This window comes from Embiotoca jacksoni, unplaced genomic scaffold, assembly GCF_022577435.1.
Source record: "Embiotoca jacksoni isolate LCO1_2020_lvr unplaced genomic scaffold, fEmbJac1.0.p SCAF_14, whole genome shotgun sequence".
NCBI classification, from domain to species: domain Eukaryota; kingdom Metazoa; phylum Chordata; class Actinopteri; family Embiotocidae; genus Embiotoca; species Embiotoca jacksoni.
In genome coordinates, this window is record NW_027185274.1 from 13,798,477 (window position 1) to 13,814,304 (window position 15,828).

A 15,828-nucleotide genomic window follows, 5' to 3' on the forward strand; every position below is an offset into this window, starting at 1 on the left:
GACAGAAGAAAAAAATAGGAGGAATGACATTAGCCGGAAAAAAAAGGCGGGGTAGGGGGGAGTGGAAGACAGAGAAAATAGAGGGAGACGGAGAACAGGTGTAAAGAAAAGCAGAATAATAAAGAGCACAGATTTTTATAGGTGACAGTGATGATGTCACCAGGTGATAATGCCCCATGTGAATTTGCAGACTACCATACACTACGTGTTGGAGGTCTGGTTTTTGCTGGGATCATTGTGCTCCTTTCCATCCTTCTGTTAGCAGGTAAGTCAACAGCCACATCCATATATATGTGTGTGTGTGTGTGTGTGTGTGTGTGTGTGTGTGTGTGTGTGTGTGTGTGTGTGTGTGTGTGTTTGTAGCTACATGTTTGTATGCTGTTTATTTTGAGAGAAAATAGTCATAGAGATAATATAGCGACAAACAGAACAGCTAAGGGTGGGATGGATGTGTGAATGTGGGACTTCTGTAATACTATGTGTGGCTGGAAAGTCGGGCTGAGTGCAAACAAAGGTGCCAGTGAATAACAACAGGAATGATAAGAACACATGCATTGTGCTTTTGAGGCTGAAGTGTATCTCTGCTCCCATCTTACGGCTGTGTTCCCTTCACGGTTTCTTAACGGAGCAGCTTTATTTAAAAAACAACAACAACAAAAAAAAACCGATAGTTGTGAGCTTTGAGAGGAACTAATCACTCAGTCTCATTCTTTTCACTTCAGGCAACAAGATCAAAAACTGTGGCAAATCCAAGGTAAGATTACTGAAGTGCAAAAAAAACATCATGGATTTATAATGACACCTGCTGGCCATTATGGAACAATGCACATGTTTTCAAACATTCTACCTCCACATACTTCCAAGTTAATTGGGATGTTAACTGGGATGTTCTTAACAGCTTAACACTTAACAGTAGATGACAGTAGATGAAACGAAAAATGTTTCATTGGACATAATTCCAGGATGAAACATAATGATGTCTGCTTTACTGTCCACAGCCAAGACTTGTTAAGGAAGAAGACTAAACTGAGCAGAAGCAGCCAGGAACACAGAAGAGTGCAAGAATGTGCTACACTGCTGTCACCTGTTATGTGTGTAAGAATATAAGGCTTTTGTAAGAATAAAGTTTATGTAACTAAGCTGTGTTTGTGTGCTTGATATGAGGAGTGCTCTGGAAAACCAGAATTTTGAGATGCTTGCAAATCAACAAAAGTAAAAATGTAAGTAAATAAATAAATATAGTAGGAGATAAAGCCAGGCTTTTTTTTTCTTCATCTCGCATTTGTCTCTGAAAACTCCCACCCACCCTTTAACCCTTGTGTTGTCCTTGGGTCAAAATGACCCGCAGCTGTGTTCAACCAAGTTCTATTTTATTTCTATATTTTTATAAATATAAATATATTTTTATATTTTATATTTATATAAATATAAATATATTTTTATATTTTATTGGGATCATTGGTCATCATTCTTTAAAGAAAAACTCACAGCCTCCTTGTCACCAATGATCCCCAAAAATATGAAAATAAAATAGAACTTGGTTGAACACAGCTGCGGGTCATTTTGACCCGAGGACAACACAAGGGTTAACTTTGCTCACGCACGGTCTCTCCTGTAAGTTATATTTTATTTTATTTTATAAACTATTGAATTTACTCAGAAATAATCCATTTGAGATAGTGTAAAATTTGTTTAGGTCTGAGAAAAATGGTTTGCGTGATTGCTTTCTAAAAAAAAAAAACAGGAATGGAAAATGATTCAAAGTCACTTATACTTGTGGTAACAATAACGGTCATAAGGTGGCATCATCAGACCAGCGTGACCGAGAGGAGCTGGCCCAACCACCACTCCACAGGCCGAGAAGTGAAAGCTGCTGTCTGAGGAGATGGAAATCACACGACCCCAAATATGTGAGTGGGTGGAGAAATGGCTTTTGTAAATGAAAAATGTTTGAAGGAAAGTCACTGATACTGTCACGAACTATATTCGTCAACTGTTAATTCTGCAGATTGCATCAGAGATAAAGTAAAGACATAAATAGGGGCGTTATAACTCACGAGTGCACCAAGATAGGAATCTGAAAAAAAAATGGGCCCTTTAGATGAGCAGCAGCAGAGCGCATTCAGTGGCCAGAACAGGAAAAACGGGAAATGATGTCGTTTCTTTTACACGAAGTTACTTCCACCGCTCATCACTACTGTACACTGGACTTCTTGCTTTGCCGTTTCACCCGAGTCAGTTAAAGCCGAGCAGTGGCATCATAGGCAACTGTATTTTCATCGCTGCAGCACAGATGACAAAGCGCATTAATCATACCGCCAGAAAACTGCGCCTGATTAATTATCCCTGAATAAATAAGTCGTTACAGGGAGAGACAGGAGCTGTCAACTGGCTGAGTCCCAAGGACCCCCTGCTCTCTCTCTCTCTCTCTCTCTCGCTCTCTCTCTCTCTCTCTCCTCTTTCCTTTCTCTTCCCATTCAGCCTCCAGAATTTGGGGGGGGGGGGGGGGGGGGGGGGGGGGGGGGGGGGAATGAAGGACCGAGCCATAAAAGTTAAAACAGCCTTACTTGTAACCGGGGAAGCAGGCGGTTTCACCGGTTGGATCTCCCAGGGCTCCAGTCAGCTGCTTTCCATAAGGGCTTCAGTTGAGGTAAGCATGAGAAGCCATTTATCACACGGTTCACTAGACCTGATAACATCACTGCACCAGGAGGCAGTTTGGAGAACAACACACACACATGCACACTAAGCTGGACAGGTGTGAGAGGGCTGATCAGATACGGTTCCCATAAGCATTGAGGATGGCTGCTGGTAACTGCTCAGACAAAAACTTCAGGGCGGCTGAGGGAGACGAACAGGTGGATCTGTTTCTAGGGAAAGTGTTGACAAAGTCACCAGAATGATAAAGGATTAACACCGTGTTACAATGTGACATATATTGAGTCTCTATTCGGTGCAGTGTATGTCTGTGTTTTCACATGTCAGGATTTGACAAGTTTTGTCCTTTCACATATCATACAGTTTGTTTTTAATTATACACCTGCATCTGAAGATTTGTTGTGTCATTTACATTATGAAAACTCACAAAACACCCACTGAAGAACTTCCTTGACTTGGTCATTCCCAGCCAAAACATATGTGTTAACATATCACCAGGATTGATCTCATTTCACTTGAATGACGTATGTACTCAAAATAAACTGCAATGTCCATGTTCATGGTAATGAAGGAAAGTGTCAGCCAATTAATTAATGTGGCTAACGGATTAGTTTAAAACACTTCTGGCACACAGGAATAAGCCATATCAGAGGTTGGTTGTAGCCTATAGGCAGTATTTCAATTAATGATTTTGTTATTTTAATAATATTAAGAGAAAAAGAATATAATCAGATTAGTATCAGTAATTTACTTCTCAGTTGGCCTTTGTCACTGTTTGGTTACACAAATTTCTTCAGGATAAAAGGTGATTTTTTTTTTTTTTTAAAGTTCAGTTTGTTATTTTTGTAGAACCTGAAAAATATATGGCTTAAATAAGCTTTTCATTGTTGGGCAGCAACAGAAACGTTGTTGTATTTGTATTGTTGTATTGTTTGTGTGTGTGTAACAGTCATTGTAGGACTGAGGTGCAGGAGTGTTGCAGCGTGGGAAAGTAATACGATTAACGTAAGTTGGAAATTGTGCCCTCAATGCATGTCCTCTCACACCTGCCAACTCTCTCTTTGTCTTTCTCTCTCTTCTGCATTATTGTTGACTTCATGATGTAACGGACCAGAACAGCAAAGATTTGAGTGTAAACAGTATATTTCTGTTTTTTCAACCCTTATTTATACAGTCCATGTTGGTCTTTTAAAAGCCCTGGAGACAGCTTTAGTTTAATATATAAAAACTGGTCTACATGCATTACTAAGTTTCGTTGAATGACTCTTAAGTAGTATCTCAGTAACCTTGTTTATTCAATAACCAGTTAATATCTGGAACACATGATAAGGAAAGTGTATAAATTATTTTAAAGTTCATTGTTTTTACCCTGAGGTTTTTTATTTGTTACTTTATTGTAATTTGATGAAACTTAATTTTATTTTGGAATTTATTTAGATTTTGACACATGGCCAGGATACTATTGACTCAGTCGCAAAATTAGGTTATAATTAAAGGAGTGCTGGGAAATGAGACATCTTTCAGTTATATGATTTAGATCAGGACACATTTACAAATTCCCAAAGGCATACATTGTCAGTGTTTTCAACTGTTTGGATAACTAAATGTCTACGAAGAAAAAGAGAAAGACGGAATGGATCAGCAGGCCAGACTTTTGGCGTTATTGATCTGTGAACCAGGTTCTTGAACCGGGGATGCTAACCGGTTGACTCTTCTGAAAACTTTGCCGATAGCAGCCTAAACAGGAAATACATGAGAATCTGATGTTCTAATGATAACATCTTTAATTGTGACCACTGGGTGTCACTAGATATCTCTGATCAATATCTCTGTACCAGCTGACTTTGTGAGGTCTTTATAATATATGCAGAATCAAATGATAATATTAATCCTTTACTGAGCTGTGCAAATTTCATTCTCCTCGTTATGCTGGAGGAACACATTTGAAGTCAGAAAGTGTGTTTGTGTGTCACCCACTATGAAGCGAGAGCAGCCCGTCCCTAGGTTGGTCCCACAGAGGACGCCTCCAGCGGCAGCCATCTTGGAAGTGGTGGTATCGCCCTGGCACGGTAGCTTTTTGTCTGAAGGCGTTCTGTCTGCTTTAGAATCACATCATTCCCCATCTCCCCCCCTTTTTTTTTTTCCTTCTTCTTCTTTTTTTTATACCTTTTTCAGTCTCACTGTCTGTCTACTCCTTCTCCCTTGTTTCCATCGTTCTCAGCCATGCAAATAGTCTCATTTGCAAATCTAAAAAAAAAAAAAAAAGTGTGTTAGTGGAGAGGGTGAAATGGAGACATGAACCTCCAGCCAAAGAAGGTGCAGCACATACACCTCCTCTGCCCCTCACCCCATTCTCTCGTTATCCTCCCCAGCTCATTTGAATAAATTAACACCCTTTGATGCCTGGTGTGTGTGCACGCACGCATGCACTCTGCAAAAACATACACATGCAAGCGCATCCACACTCAAACAAACATACAAATACACATGCGTGCACCTGGTTGGTAGTGTAGAAAAGCAGCTACAAATGTATGTCCTGCGCTTTGCCGACATGCACTGCTCACATACGCACCACGTCCTCCGATGTGCTGATACACTTTCACACATCTGCCTCAACAATCACGCATGCTTGGTGAAAGGCAAACACACGCCATTGGTTGGCAGCTTCTTGTTAATGTACTGCAGCATGGTGGTGTGTGATTCATATTAGCCTAATGCAGAGATTCGTTCATAGAAAACAGCATGCATAGCTAGCTAGACTGAGAAACAGGTTCTGCAGTGACCAGAGGTGACACTTAACACGAACTGTAGATTTTATTTTTTAAATTTTCACTGCCATGATGTGATTTTAAAGGATCATTACTCCTCTTTTTGACCCACTATCAAGTCATTTGCCTTTTTCTTGCTCCTCCAAGGGCAACCCACCACCACCATCCCTATTCCTGCAGCTCTCTCCCCATTCTCATTTTGATCCCTGTGACCTTGCACACAGCTAAACAGCAGTACCATGTGCCCGCTCGATCTCTGAATTCTAACCTTGCTGAGGTTTAAGCGGGCTGGGGGCTGTGCATTAATACTGGATACATTAACGCTAATATGATCCTAGCATGTAGTCAGGGCCTGAGGGGGTCTCTGATTGTCTGAGCATTAACATTAACATCCACATTAACTTATTCGCCTCATCACTCTCTCTGTGTGCCCTCAGCCCTCACTTGGTTTTCTCTGTTTCTCTCCTGCCCCGCTCGCCCCCTTTCGTCCTCAGTCAACAAACGCTCTTCCTCTCTCTCTCTCCTACTACCCTCGCTTCCTGTCTCCTTCCCTATCTCCGGGCAACGATGGAGGAGAGTGATGGAGATGAGTCACATGCTGCTGTGGTTTTTAGCGGTGTGGTGGCAGCCTGTCCTGGGTTCTGTCCTCAGTGACAAGTCACTGGAGCTGTCTGGGAGCTGCTTGCTTTTTCTGTGGCCTGGCTGGCCCAGCTCAGCCTGTCAGCCCCCATGATGATCACTGGCTGACATACAGTATAACCTGCTTGGTGCTGTCAGGCCAACTCACATCAGCCCCTTAACCAGCTTGCCACACTGCCTTTTGAAGTCCTGACAGAGACTTCACGTGTCGCAGGGCAGCTGGGCGGAGCTTCTAGGTACGAAGGGTTTAGTTTGTCAATGTTCTGGGTGCTGCTATCAGATGAGGTTGTCACTGGGAGAGGAGGAAGAGCATTGAGGTGCAAATTGTATTCCCCTGAAGGCTGTCTGATTTCTTACGAAAAGTGCCCATCTCACTCACCATGCACTACAGGCTGCACTTTTAAACTTGGACTATTGGTTGTAGCTGGAGACGTGCATAAAGCTGAAAATGTGATAATGTATAAAAGACTTTAGAGTACACACCTGGATGTTCAGAATCTAACATGGAAATGCCCCAGAGCTCACTTTACAGATGTCTATATATGTCCCTGTTTTGTGTGTTTGTGTGTTCATGTTTGTGGGTCTGCGTGTGTGAGAGAGAGAGAGACAGGTTGCGTGGGTGTGTGTGTTTCCACCGGTTACATAATAAGAGAGTGGAGACAGAGTGTGCTTCCTTCCCTGCCACACTACAGCGGCTCTTCAGTGGGAGTGAGAGAGGCCGCAGCTCAATTCAACGACTAGAACTTCTTTTGGTTCAAAGCACCACATTACACCACCGAGAGAGTGTCGACCGAGGTTAGAGGGGAGTTCTCTGTGTCAAGTAGAAGGTGACTGATGTCATATAAGTAGGGCAACTGAGTGGACAACAAGTGGAGTCTCTGTGGTTGGTCTGAAATGGATGAACAACAACCAGCTTTACTGTGTGTTGATAAATCAGGTGATGAACTAAATGGCAGGGAAGAGGAGAGGATTAAAGCACAGCTTTGAACCTGTAAATGTTGAATCTCTGGGTCTGTGGAGTCTTCTGGGTTATTTTTTTTTTTTTAATAAGTGAAATATATAGTGGCCTAAAACTAGATATAAATATATACATATTTCATAAGAAAATATGTGTACAAGATAACAGTTCAAATCATGAATAACACTTGTCAGGATGGTAATGTCAATGCATCGGAGGGGCCGCCACTCATACCGGAACTACTGATGCAGAAACATATAGGTCCAGATTATTTGGATATTTAAAATGTTCAATACACATATGAAAGGGTAACTCCACACTGAAGTTGGATGTGTAGATTGTATCCTGGTCAGGTGCTAAGCTGCTGTGTAAATACATGTAAAACAGGCGAGCGTGACTGCAGAACTTGTTTGGAAAATGGCCGGCTGTATCTTTTCTTACACCTGTTGGTTAAGGTAGCTGAGAGCATGCTGAAGGATTTTAGTACTGTTTGTTAGGTCTTATGTATATGAATATTTAATTATTTTAATATGACAAAATAGATAGATTATAGGACTTTTTCTTTGCAGACTGTAGTGACAGTATTCAATGACTGTGACCCTGATCAGTGCTTATCCTCTGTGTGTCTGTGAGAGAATGAGAAAGATGTTCACAGGTCAATTTTAATGAATCTATTGACCATCTCAATCACAGTATCAGTCACACCTTTTTGAATGAGATTGATTGCAGATAATTACCTGCTTCTGTTTAATTTCAAAATTGTTTGTTCTATTGAAAGTGATCTGAGCGCCACCACTGTTGGTACTCGCAGGTGCGCAGCGCAGACCACATCCCCACTCTCCCCGTGAAGGAAAAGGAGTCTACTGCTTCTTTGCACTTCAGAACCCTCATGATCTTTTCTATCTATGCAAAACCCAATATCAATATCACTTTCTCTTTCTGTGAGTACAATTGCCAAGACGATGATAACAGATTGATGGAAATTCTTAAGTTGATTTGCTTGGGAAATAAGCGAAGGCATTTCCCTGTCCCTGCGAAATCCTTTGCGTCAAAACAAAATTTAAATGACTTTTACAACGGAAAATGTGGAAGTTTGCACTTGTAACTCCGTCAGTTTACCGGATAAAAACATCCACACAGTGCGCATAATACAGAGGTTCCAGTTGTTTTCGTTTGGTCCCCCACTAATACCTATGGCTCACCTCTCCACCACGGTGCATCATTAGGACACCGGGGGTGGGGCGACAGCAGCCTGTCCCGGTAAGGGGAGGAGAGAACAGGGAACAGAGGCGGTACTTTCTCCGCTGCTCGTTTCTCGGCGCTGGAGAGTGCGGGACCAGGGCTGGAGAGACCGCCGGGGAGCATCAGCAGAACCAGTCCAGCACGGAGCCTCGCCTGGCCGACCGCTGCGCCGTGCACTCTTCTTGGGGGACTGCACAACATTCCTGTGAAATATAACTGCTTTTAATGGCATGTGGCTTGTAACTTTACTTCTGCTGTATTCTTTGCAAGAAGGTAGGCTTGAATTGTGTCTCTTCAAGTGTTGCTTATCTGCATGTTGTACCCTCTCCAGTGCAATGCTGAAGTTGGCTGTGCGTGTTTTTTAGCGTGTCTGGCTGATACATGTTGTTGGATTAAATGAATTAATGTTACAAAGGAAGAACAGAGATATCGAATCAAACTCAAAATCACCTTTGGAGGGAAACCCATAACTTTTCCTTAATGTTTTAAGCGGATGTTTTCCTAATCAGCCTTCATTTTCTCCTGAGCCACTGCTCGGATTCCTCTTACGTTCTCAGTGTCTGATTATCTGATAATATGATTAAAATGATAAAAAGGCTCATTATGAGCATACCATCATTACGCGCTTCAGTTAGGTGACCACACAGAAAACCATAAAGATCTGTAAAGTACATACTGCGTATGTTAAGATGAAAAAGACAACGGCATTTGCATTTTGCATGATGAATATGTGGAGGTGTCGTGAATATGGAGGCTGTTGAATAGGAGGAGAGGCTGATAAGGATCTGCAGGCGCGCTCACGGATAAAGGGGCGACCTCAAGCGCTGATGCTGGCCACAGCTGTAGGCTGTTTACTCGCAAAAGTCCAAGGGGGCAGAGGAGTTTAACGTATTTGCTGACTTTTCTGCCCTGTGGCAGCACAAATAAGGTGTTAGTGTGTGAGTTTGTGCGTGCGTTGGGAGGAGGGGATGGGGTCTCTTGGGCTAAAATCACTCTTTCTTTTGTTATCAGTTATTTACTTATTTCTTGTTGAATGGACACAACAATAATGCATAAACGTCGGGTTGTGTTTGTTCGAGTGTGTGTGTGTGTGTGTGTGTGTGTGTGTGTGTGTGTGTGTGTGTGTGTGTGTGTGTGTGTTAAGTGTATGCGGCTGTGAGGCAACAAGGGTCAATACATTTTATGAGACGTGAACTGATGCTGGGGGTGTTGAGCACTGGTCTTTAATTTGCAGATAATTTGCCCCAGTTGGATATTTTAAAGCAATATATTCCAGTCTATTTTCTTTGATAAAATGTAGGAGTGTCAGTGGATGCAGACCCAGTTGTTATCATCCCGGGTCTAATTATTCATCCACCATTTTCTGTGGCACCAGATTCTACTGATTGGCTTCGCTCTAAATACTGCAGATGCGAGATAATGATTCCTTTAGCCTTTTGGATATAAAACGTCCCGTTCTTTGCGTATGAATTTCTATCACTTCGTGACAACCACACAATGAAAAAACAAGACTCAAACGTGCACTTAATTTCCTTCCGTTTTCCCTTACGCACGGGTCTGTAACTGCAGATAACTGATTATAAACCTTTTTAATTAACAAATTTGAAATAGTTTTAAGCATTTGTATATAATTGTGGGCATTACGCCTGTTTCATGCTCCTGGTCGCCATCATTGGCCTTGGCAGTGCCCTCTGCCAGGCTGCAGCTGCGGCGGGGACTTCTGTGCTGTTTTTGTTGTATGTAATTGGATTACAGGGTCTATTTCGATTACACACACTGTACATCGCCCTGTCCCGTGACTGAACGAGATGTATTGAGTGTCTGTGTTCACTGTATGTATGTGTGTGCGTGTGCGTGCGTGCGTGTGTGTGTGTGTGTGTGTGTGTGTAATGAGGGGAGGAGGGTTGGGGGGGCTGCAAACAGCCAGTGGAGCGGAAAGAGTGCTTGAGATGGGAGAGATGTAGATAACGCAGTGGAAAACAAACTTGCATTTTCCGTTGTTTTTCAACGCCATGTTCCCTTCAATCTGCACGAATCAATGGCCATTCATTGTTTCACGTGGTTGCTGTGTATTTTAGATATGTGTCTTTTTTGAAAAACTTTATTTTAAAGGGGAAAGGTAGGTCTATTATCATACATGCATATGCATTAGTACTGCGTATTTTCCTGGCTCGGCCGCGCCTCCTAGAATGGCACACAATTGTGCCCCCCCCCCTTTTTTTTTTTTTACATCAGATATGTCAGATCCATTTTTAAAGAGGAATTAGGTTTTTTTCTTTATCTTTTTTTCTGTCATTAATTAAACATTCATTCAGTTATTACTGACCGTTTGTTGCTGTAGTTTGGCTGCATATCAGCACACCTGCACCCATGAATGTGGAGAGGAGGGGGAGAGGAGAGGGATGGATAGACGGATGGATGGAGGCGTGGATGAGAGAGAGAGTACACTAATTCTTCTTTGTCATGATTTAGGAGGCTGCTTGTCATTTGATGGAAATGAAATTGAGACAAACTCAGCTGAGGGCTGTGTGGGAATCTTCTTTTAGGCCTTACAGGCCAGAACAGGGCCTGAGAATCTGGAAAATGCTTAAATAATCATTGCAATTAATATATTTTTAAATCAGTGAGGAAAAGGGGGTTTGTTTCAGGGTGGAATTTAAGGAATTTCAATTAGTATTTGTAGAAATGTACAGGGAAAACACCATGCAGTGCTCGAGATGGAGTAAGAGCTCTTGCTATAATTATTTCATCAATTAATGTGATTCCAGTTATATCCAGTTTCTGTTGACAGGCCACCTGCTACACATAGCCTACTTGACATTAAACTGAATATTTTCCGTGTTACAGTGTTGTTGCCACGGAGGTAAAAACACTTAGACTTCTACATTGAGCCTGAACTTTATTTTGATTGTGCATTTGATGAGCTGAGCATCGTGTTTAACTGTATAGAACCGTGGTGTGTTTCTGTCCGTCTTGTCTGATGATCCCAAATGTTGTCCTGTGACGTTTAATGGCAGCACTTTTTTTTTTCTTCTGGATTTCAGTAAACGACACAGAACAATTTAAAGAGTATTTTAATACAAGTGTGAAATGTGAAAGGCAGTTTGGGTATCTCACCTGATAGAATATCACCTGTAATATGTTGTTTAGAGTATTTGTTCATTCCTTTACACGGGACTCCTGCATATTCTAGAGACCGGGCTGAGCCGCAGATCTGCGGACCGCGAGCTGTGTGTACATTTGGAAACAAAACGGATACCGAGTAGAAGGGAAGGGCTTGGAGGGGGAGCCCAGTAATTGCGGTATGAGTCAGACTCTGGTGGCTACTTGGCCCGCACGATGCACTCGGAGATGATTGTTGACTGGACAACTAAAGCTTATCTGGATGATGAAAATATGACGACGACGGCTCCGAAATAGTTTTTTTTCCCCTGCTTTTAAATCTCACGTCATATACTACGAGTGAATTTATTTATTATTAGTGTGTGTGTGTGTGTGTGTGTGTGCTGTGTGACGTGTAGCTCAAGATTCATATTTTGATCTATTAGAGGGAAAGTTAGAGTTGTTTGTGCGGGTGAAAGGGAACGTGCAGAACCTGGGGTGTGCATGCGAAGGATTTTTTTTTTTAAAATTTATTACACATATATTAAAGTTACTTTGACTACAGTATTGTATCAATAAAAGACAGTACAGGGACAGTAGTCCTTTCTTTTGACAGACATATAGCTTTCAAACTCTTTCAAACACAACGTCAGACGTCAAAGATCGGTTTGTAGCGAACTGAGATAGAAAATTTGATCGGGATTCACTTGAAATGTACCCACAATACATCTCCAGTAACACATCAAATGTCAGATTTGGTAAAAAAAAACAAAACAACAACACTAAAACCACAACGTATTTCTGCCTTTGCCTTTAACTAAAACTGCTGGTTTTGTTGAAGAGACAGCGCCACAGCAACCACGTCACTCTCAGGTTAATTTGCCTCCCTCGCTTAAAAGCATGTTGGCGCTCAGCTCTCGGCCGATGACTGGTGCAGCACACGGTTTCATTTTCAGTCTGAACATATTGTTTGTCTTAAAACACACGAACTTCGTCAGTATTTTCGCGTGAGGTGATCTTTTCAGTTTAAAAAAAAAAAAAAAAAAAAAAAAAAAAAAAAAATCGCTTTTCATGAAAACTGAAAATTCTCCTAACCAGGTCGAGTTGATTTGGTGGTTTTTGTTCTTTCTTTCTTTTTTTTTTTTTTCCCTTCCTTTGCTTCGAGAAAATACGTTTTTATGACGCACTACTTAAAACTCAGCGTCAACGTTGAATGTAGGCTCAAGTGTCTGTTTATCGTGATAGAGCTGTAGATATGTATCCCTTAGCAACAGCATCACAATTACAGAGCTGTCACACAGAGCTGAATTTTGACCGCTCACTCAACAGGTTTTTACACACAACAGTAGTGTGCGGTTGCCCTGTGCCCTCTCCTTTACTCAGAGAAAGATTGATGAGCATGTCTCAAATGACAAAAACAAAACAAGCAAAAAGCAAACAAGCAACAAAACAATCATACCCAGATCAACTCTTTCACTCTGCCTCTTTCTCTCTCTCTCTCTCTCTCCTGCTCTGCTTACTATTAAAACACTTTATGGTCCTGTGTCTGAGGGAGAATAGAAAAAAAAAAAACCCTCTACAATTCTGACTCTTACTGCTCAACAGCGGAAATCATCTTTTTGAAGTGAGTGATGTGAATTTTCAAATGCTGAAATGGCTGCCTAATATTTTACTGACAATGCTTAAACTGTGTTTACGGGTTGTTTACCGCCTACCATGCCCCTCTCCAGCATATGCCTTTGCATGTGTAGTGTATTCACAGCTCCAATATCATGCTATGCAGTTTTTCTTTTTTTGGCTCCAGTCGCCCACCCTATTGAAATGAAACCATGTCAGAAATAATTCCTTTTTCTGACTGAACACACAACCAGAGACACGCTGTCATGCCACCCGAATGCATATCTCAATCATTTCATCAAGACATTGTATAGTAAATGAGCAGCTCCCTCTATCAAACATGATCGTATCTTTTGCCTTTTATGTCTTGCCATTTTTATGCAGCATCACTGCAAAGACTGTATTGCCACTGACTTCAGTGCTTCAGCTGTTATGTGGCCTGAATGGGTTTTGTGTGCTGCTATCTACCGCTACATGGTTCAACACATAGAAAATCGACTTGCTATTAAGAACGTATAAGTGCAATCTGAAATGTATGTATGTGACTTTGTGTACGTCTGTTTGAAGGAGAGAAAGAGTTGGACAGGGAGGGAGAAGGTGGGATTTATAGCCCTGTTTTTCTGTGCACGTGATGGTATGAATCTCAGTGTGTGTGTGTGTGTGTGTGTGTGTGTATGTGTGTGTGTCTGAATGAATGTAGATGAGACAGAAAAAAGCTGCATTATGCATAGCAGTTCACCATAGGCAATATCCTTGCTTTTCCAGCATACATATTCATACTCCGTTTTCATATCCACTGCAAAAACAGGAGAAAAAAAGTGCAAATGTATGTGAGTGTATAGCTAAGAAAGATTTGAGTCACAAGAAAAACAGAAAAGGACATACCGGCAAAAAGAAGGGTGAAGGTTTAAAAAGGGGGAAAAAGTAACAAGTATAGAAAAAATTAATTGTGAAGGATTCACCCGACAGGAAAGATGTTTCTGGGTGTTTCACCCAAAATCACTTTGACCTTCTTCATTGTAATCAGTGCATCCAGGCTTGAAGACGGGAATAAAAATACACTTCATGAATGAATGAGTGCTGCTCCTTTGCTCCTTATTTCTCTGCTGGGAAAAGGGTGGAAAAGGAAGCCTCGGGCAATGAAAGGACTCTGATAACATCTGAGGTTAGATGTTGCCCAAATAAAGAGGGAGAACTAGGTTATTGTGTTCCATGTTTTTATGTGTTGCTTTGGCTGAATTATTTCCAATTGATTATATTTGACTGATAAATTTGTTTCTTTAGTTTCCCTGTGGTCATCTAAACATTTCATTGAAATTTCATATAAGCTCTGGGCTTTATTAGCATAAATCCTGAATCGTGGAGTTTAATGCAGCTTACTACATTTTCAGATGACAATAATGCCTATAATTGCTGTCCCATTTGCACACCTCAACTGTCAGATATCCTGAAGAGGTTAAAGCTCCAAGGAAGACAAGAAAATAAGAATTCCACTATTTTTCCACAACAAATTACAGCTCCTCTGTATATCACATGACCAGTGGCTGCAGCCTGGGAAAGTGGTATTTGATCGTTTCTAGGCAGATTCTCCACCTTTCTTAACCGTGTCTTGACAATGTCATCCTTCCTCATTCAGATCTGATGTTTTCACACCAAACTCTAAACCATCATTGACAAACAACACATGGTCACCATCATCATGATGGTGCTTTCCACTGGAGGCTCTAATCTGTGCAGTGTAGACTGGGGCTTGCTTCCGTGTGTTTGTACACACGTGTCTTTGCGTGCATGAGTGTGTGTTTGTAAATTCAGTGACCTGAATTTATACTGTAGGACAAAGTGATTAGCCATCGCATCATAAACTGTTGCTTTTCAGAAGTTTTTCTTCTGACTTTGAGTTGTCATCTGATCTGTTTTTAATTTTAGTTTGAGGACATCTTTAAAGATGAGGTGACATGAGAGGAGGATGAGCAGGGGTTTCCGACCTAGAGGTCAGGACCCTCATAAGAGTTCATATAACAAATCTTAAAGGTTTCATGATGATCAAACAGCCTTGGAATGGAAAAAAGACATATTTGTGCTACACATAATCTGTTAATTCATTCACACTTTAATCTTTACTATAATTTTATCTCTTCAGGCCTTTTTACATAAAATTATTTAGGAAGGGAAGAAAAGGGTAGATGACGGGCTGCTAGTTGACATTGCTTCATTTTTAGGGGGCAAACGGTGGGAAACCTCTCGTCTCAGTGGTTTACTTTTACCCTGGGGGGTACTTCTGCAGTTTGAAAGATTGTGCAGTCGCTCAGATAATTTAAAACAATTCAGATTAGGATTTGATAAAAAAAAAAAATATATATACATATATGCATAAACATTTCCATATATTTGTGTTTTGGAGCAAATTCAACATATATATTACATGATTACAAAACTGATTCTGATCTTTAGCCAGAAATGTTAAAACGGATTACTTGCTGCAACATCCTAAAACAAGATTTGGATGAAAAATAAAATGCAAAGATCAAAATGGATAGTTTTAAAGTGTAGGATAAAGGGTCAACACACTAATTTGCAGGATCACTTGGTTTTGTATGCATTCACATGTGCAGCTACAGATGTTTTCTCTGTGGGGATTCTATGAACACCATCCCATACTCAGGTGTACAATAAAAAGGTATTTATGCCCTTTTGGTAGGGCTCTAAGATTAGGGAGCATTAGTCTGAAGGATACACATTTTTTTGTGACAACAGTGGCAGTATATGACAGAATGATCGAACTTTAAACCCTTTTCTTTATACAGTGATACTGTTTTGTTTGGGAGTGTTTTTAAACCAAGGATA

General features: G+C 41.1%; 1 protein-coding gene across 5 annotated transcripts in view; it reads left to right on the forward strand.

Annotated features, from left to right (window-relative positions):
- Nucleotides 1-8,357: 8,357 nt before the first annotated feature.
- The window catches only part of dscaml1 (Down syndrome cell adhesion molecule like 1), a 107,178-nt gene continuing 99,707 nt past the window's right edge, over nt 8,358-15,828 (forward strand). For all 5 annotated transcript variants that reach the window (XM_069148107.1, XM_069148108.1, XM_069148109.1 and 2 more), the window contains exon 1: nt 8,358-8,538. In XM_069148107.1, coding sequence (XP_069004208.1) covers nt 8,496-8,538 — 43 coding nt within the window. In that variant the 5' untranslated portion in view covers nt 8,358-8,495. The remainder of the gene's footprint in view (nt 8,539-15,828) is intronic.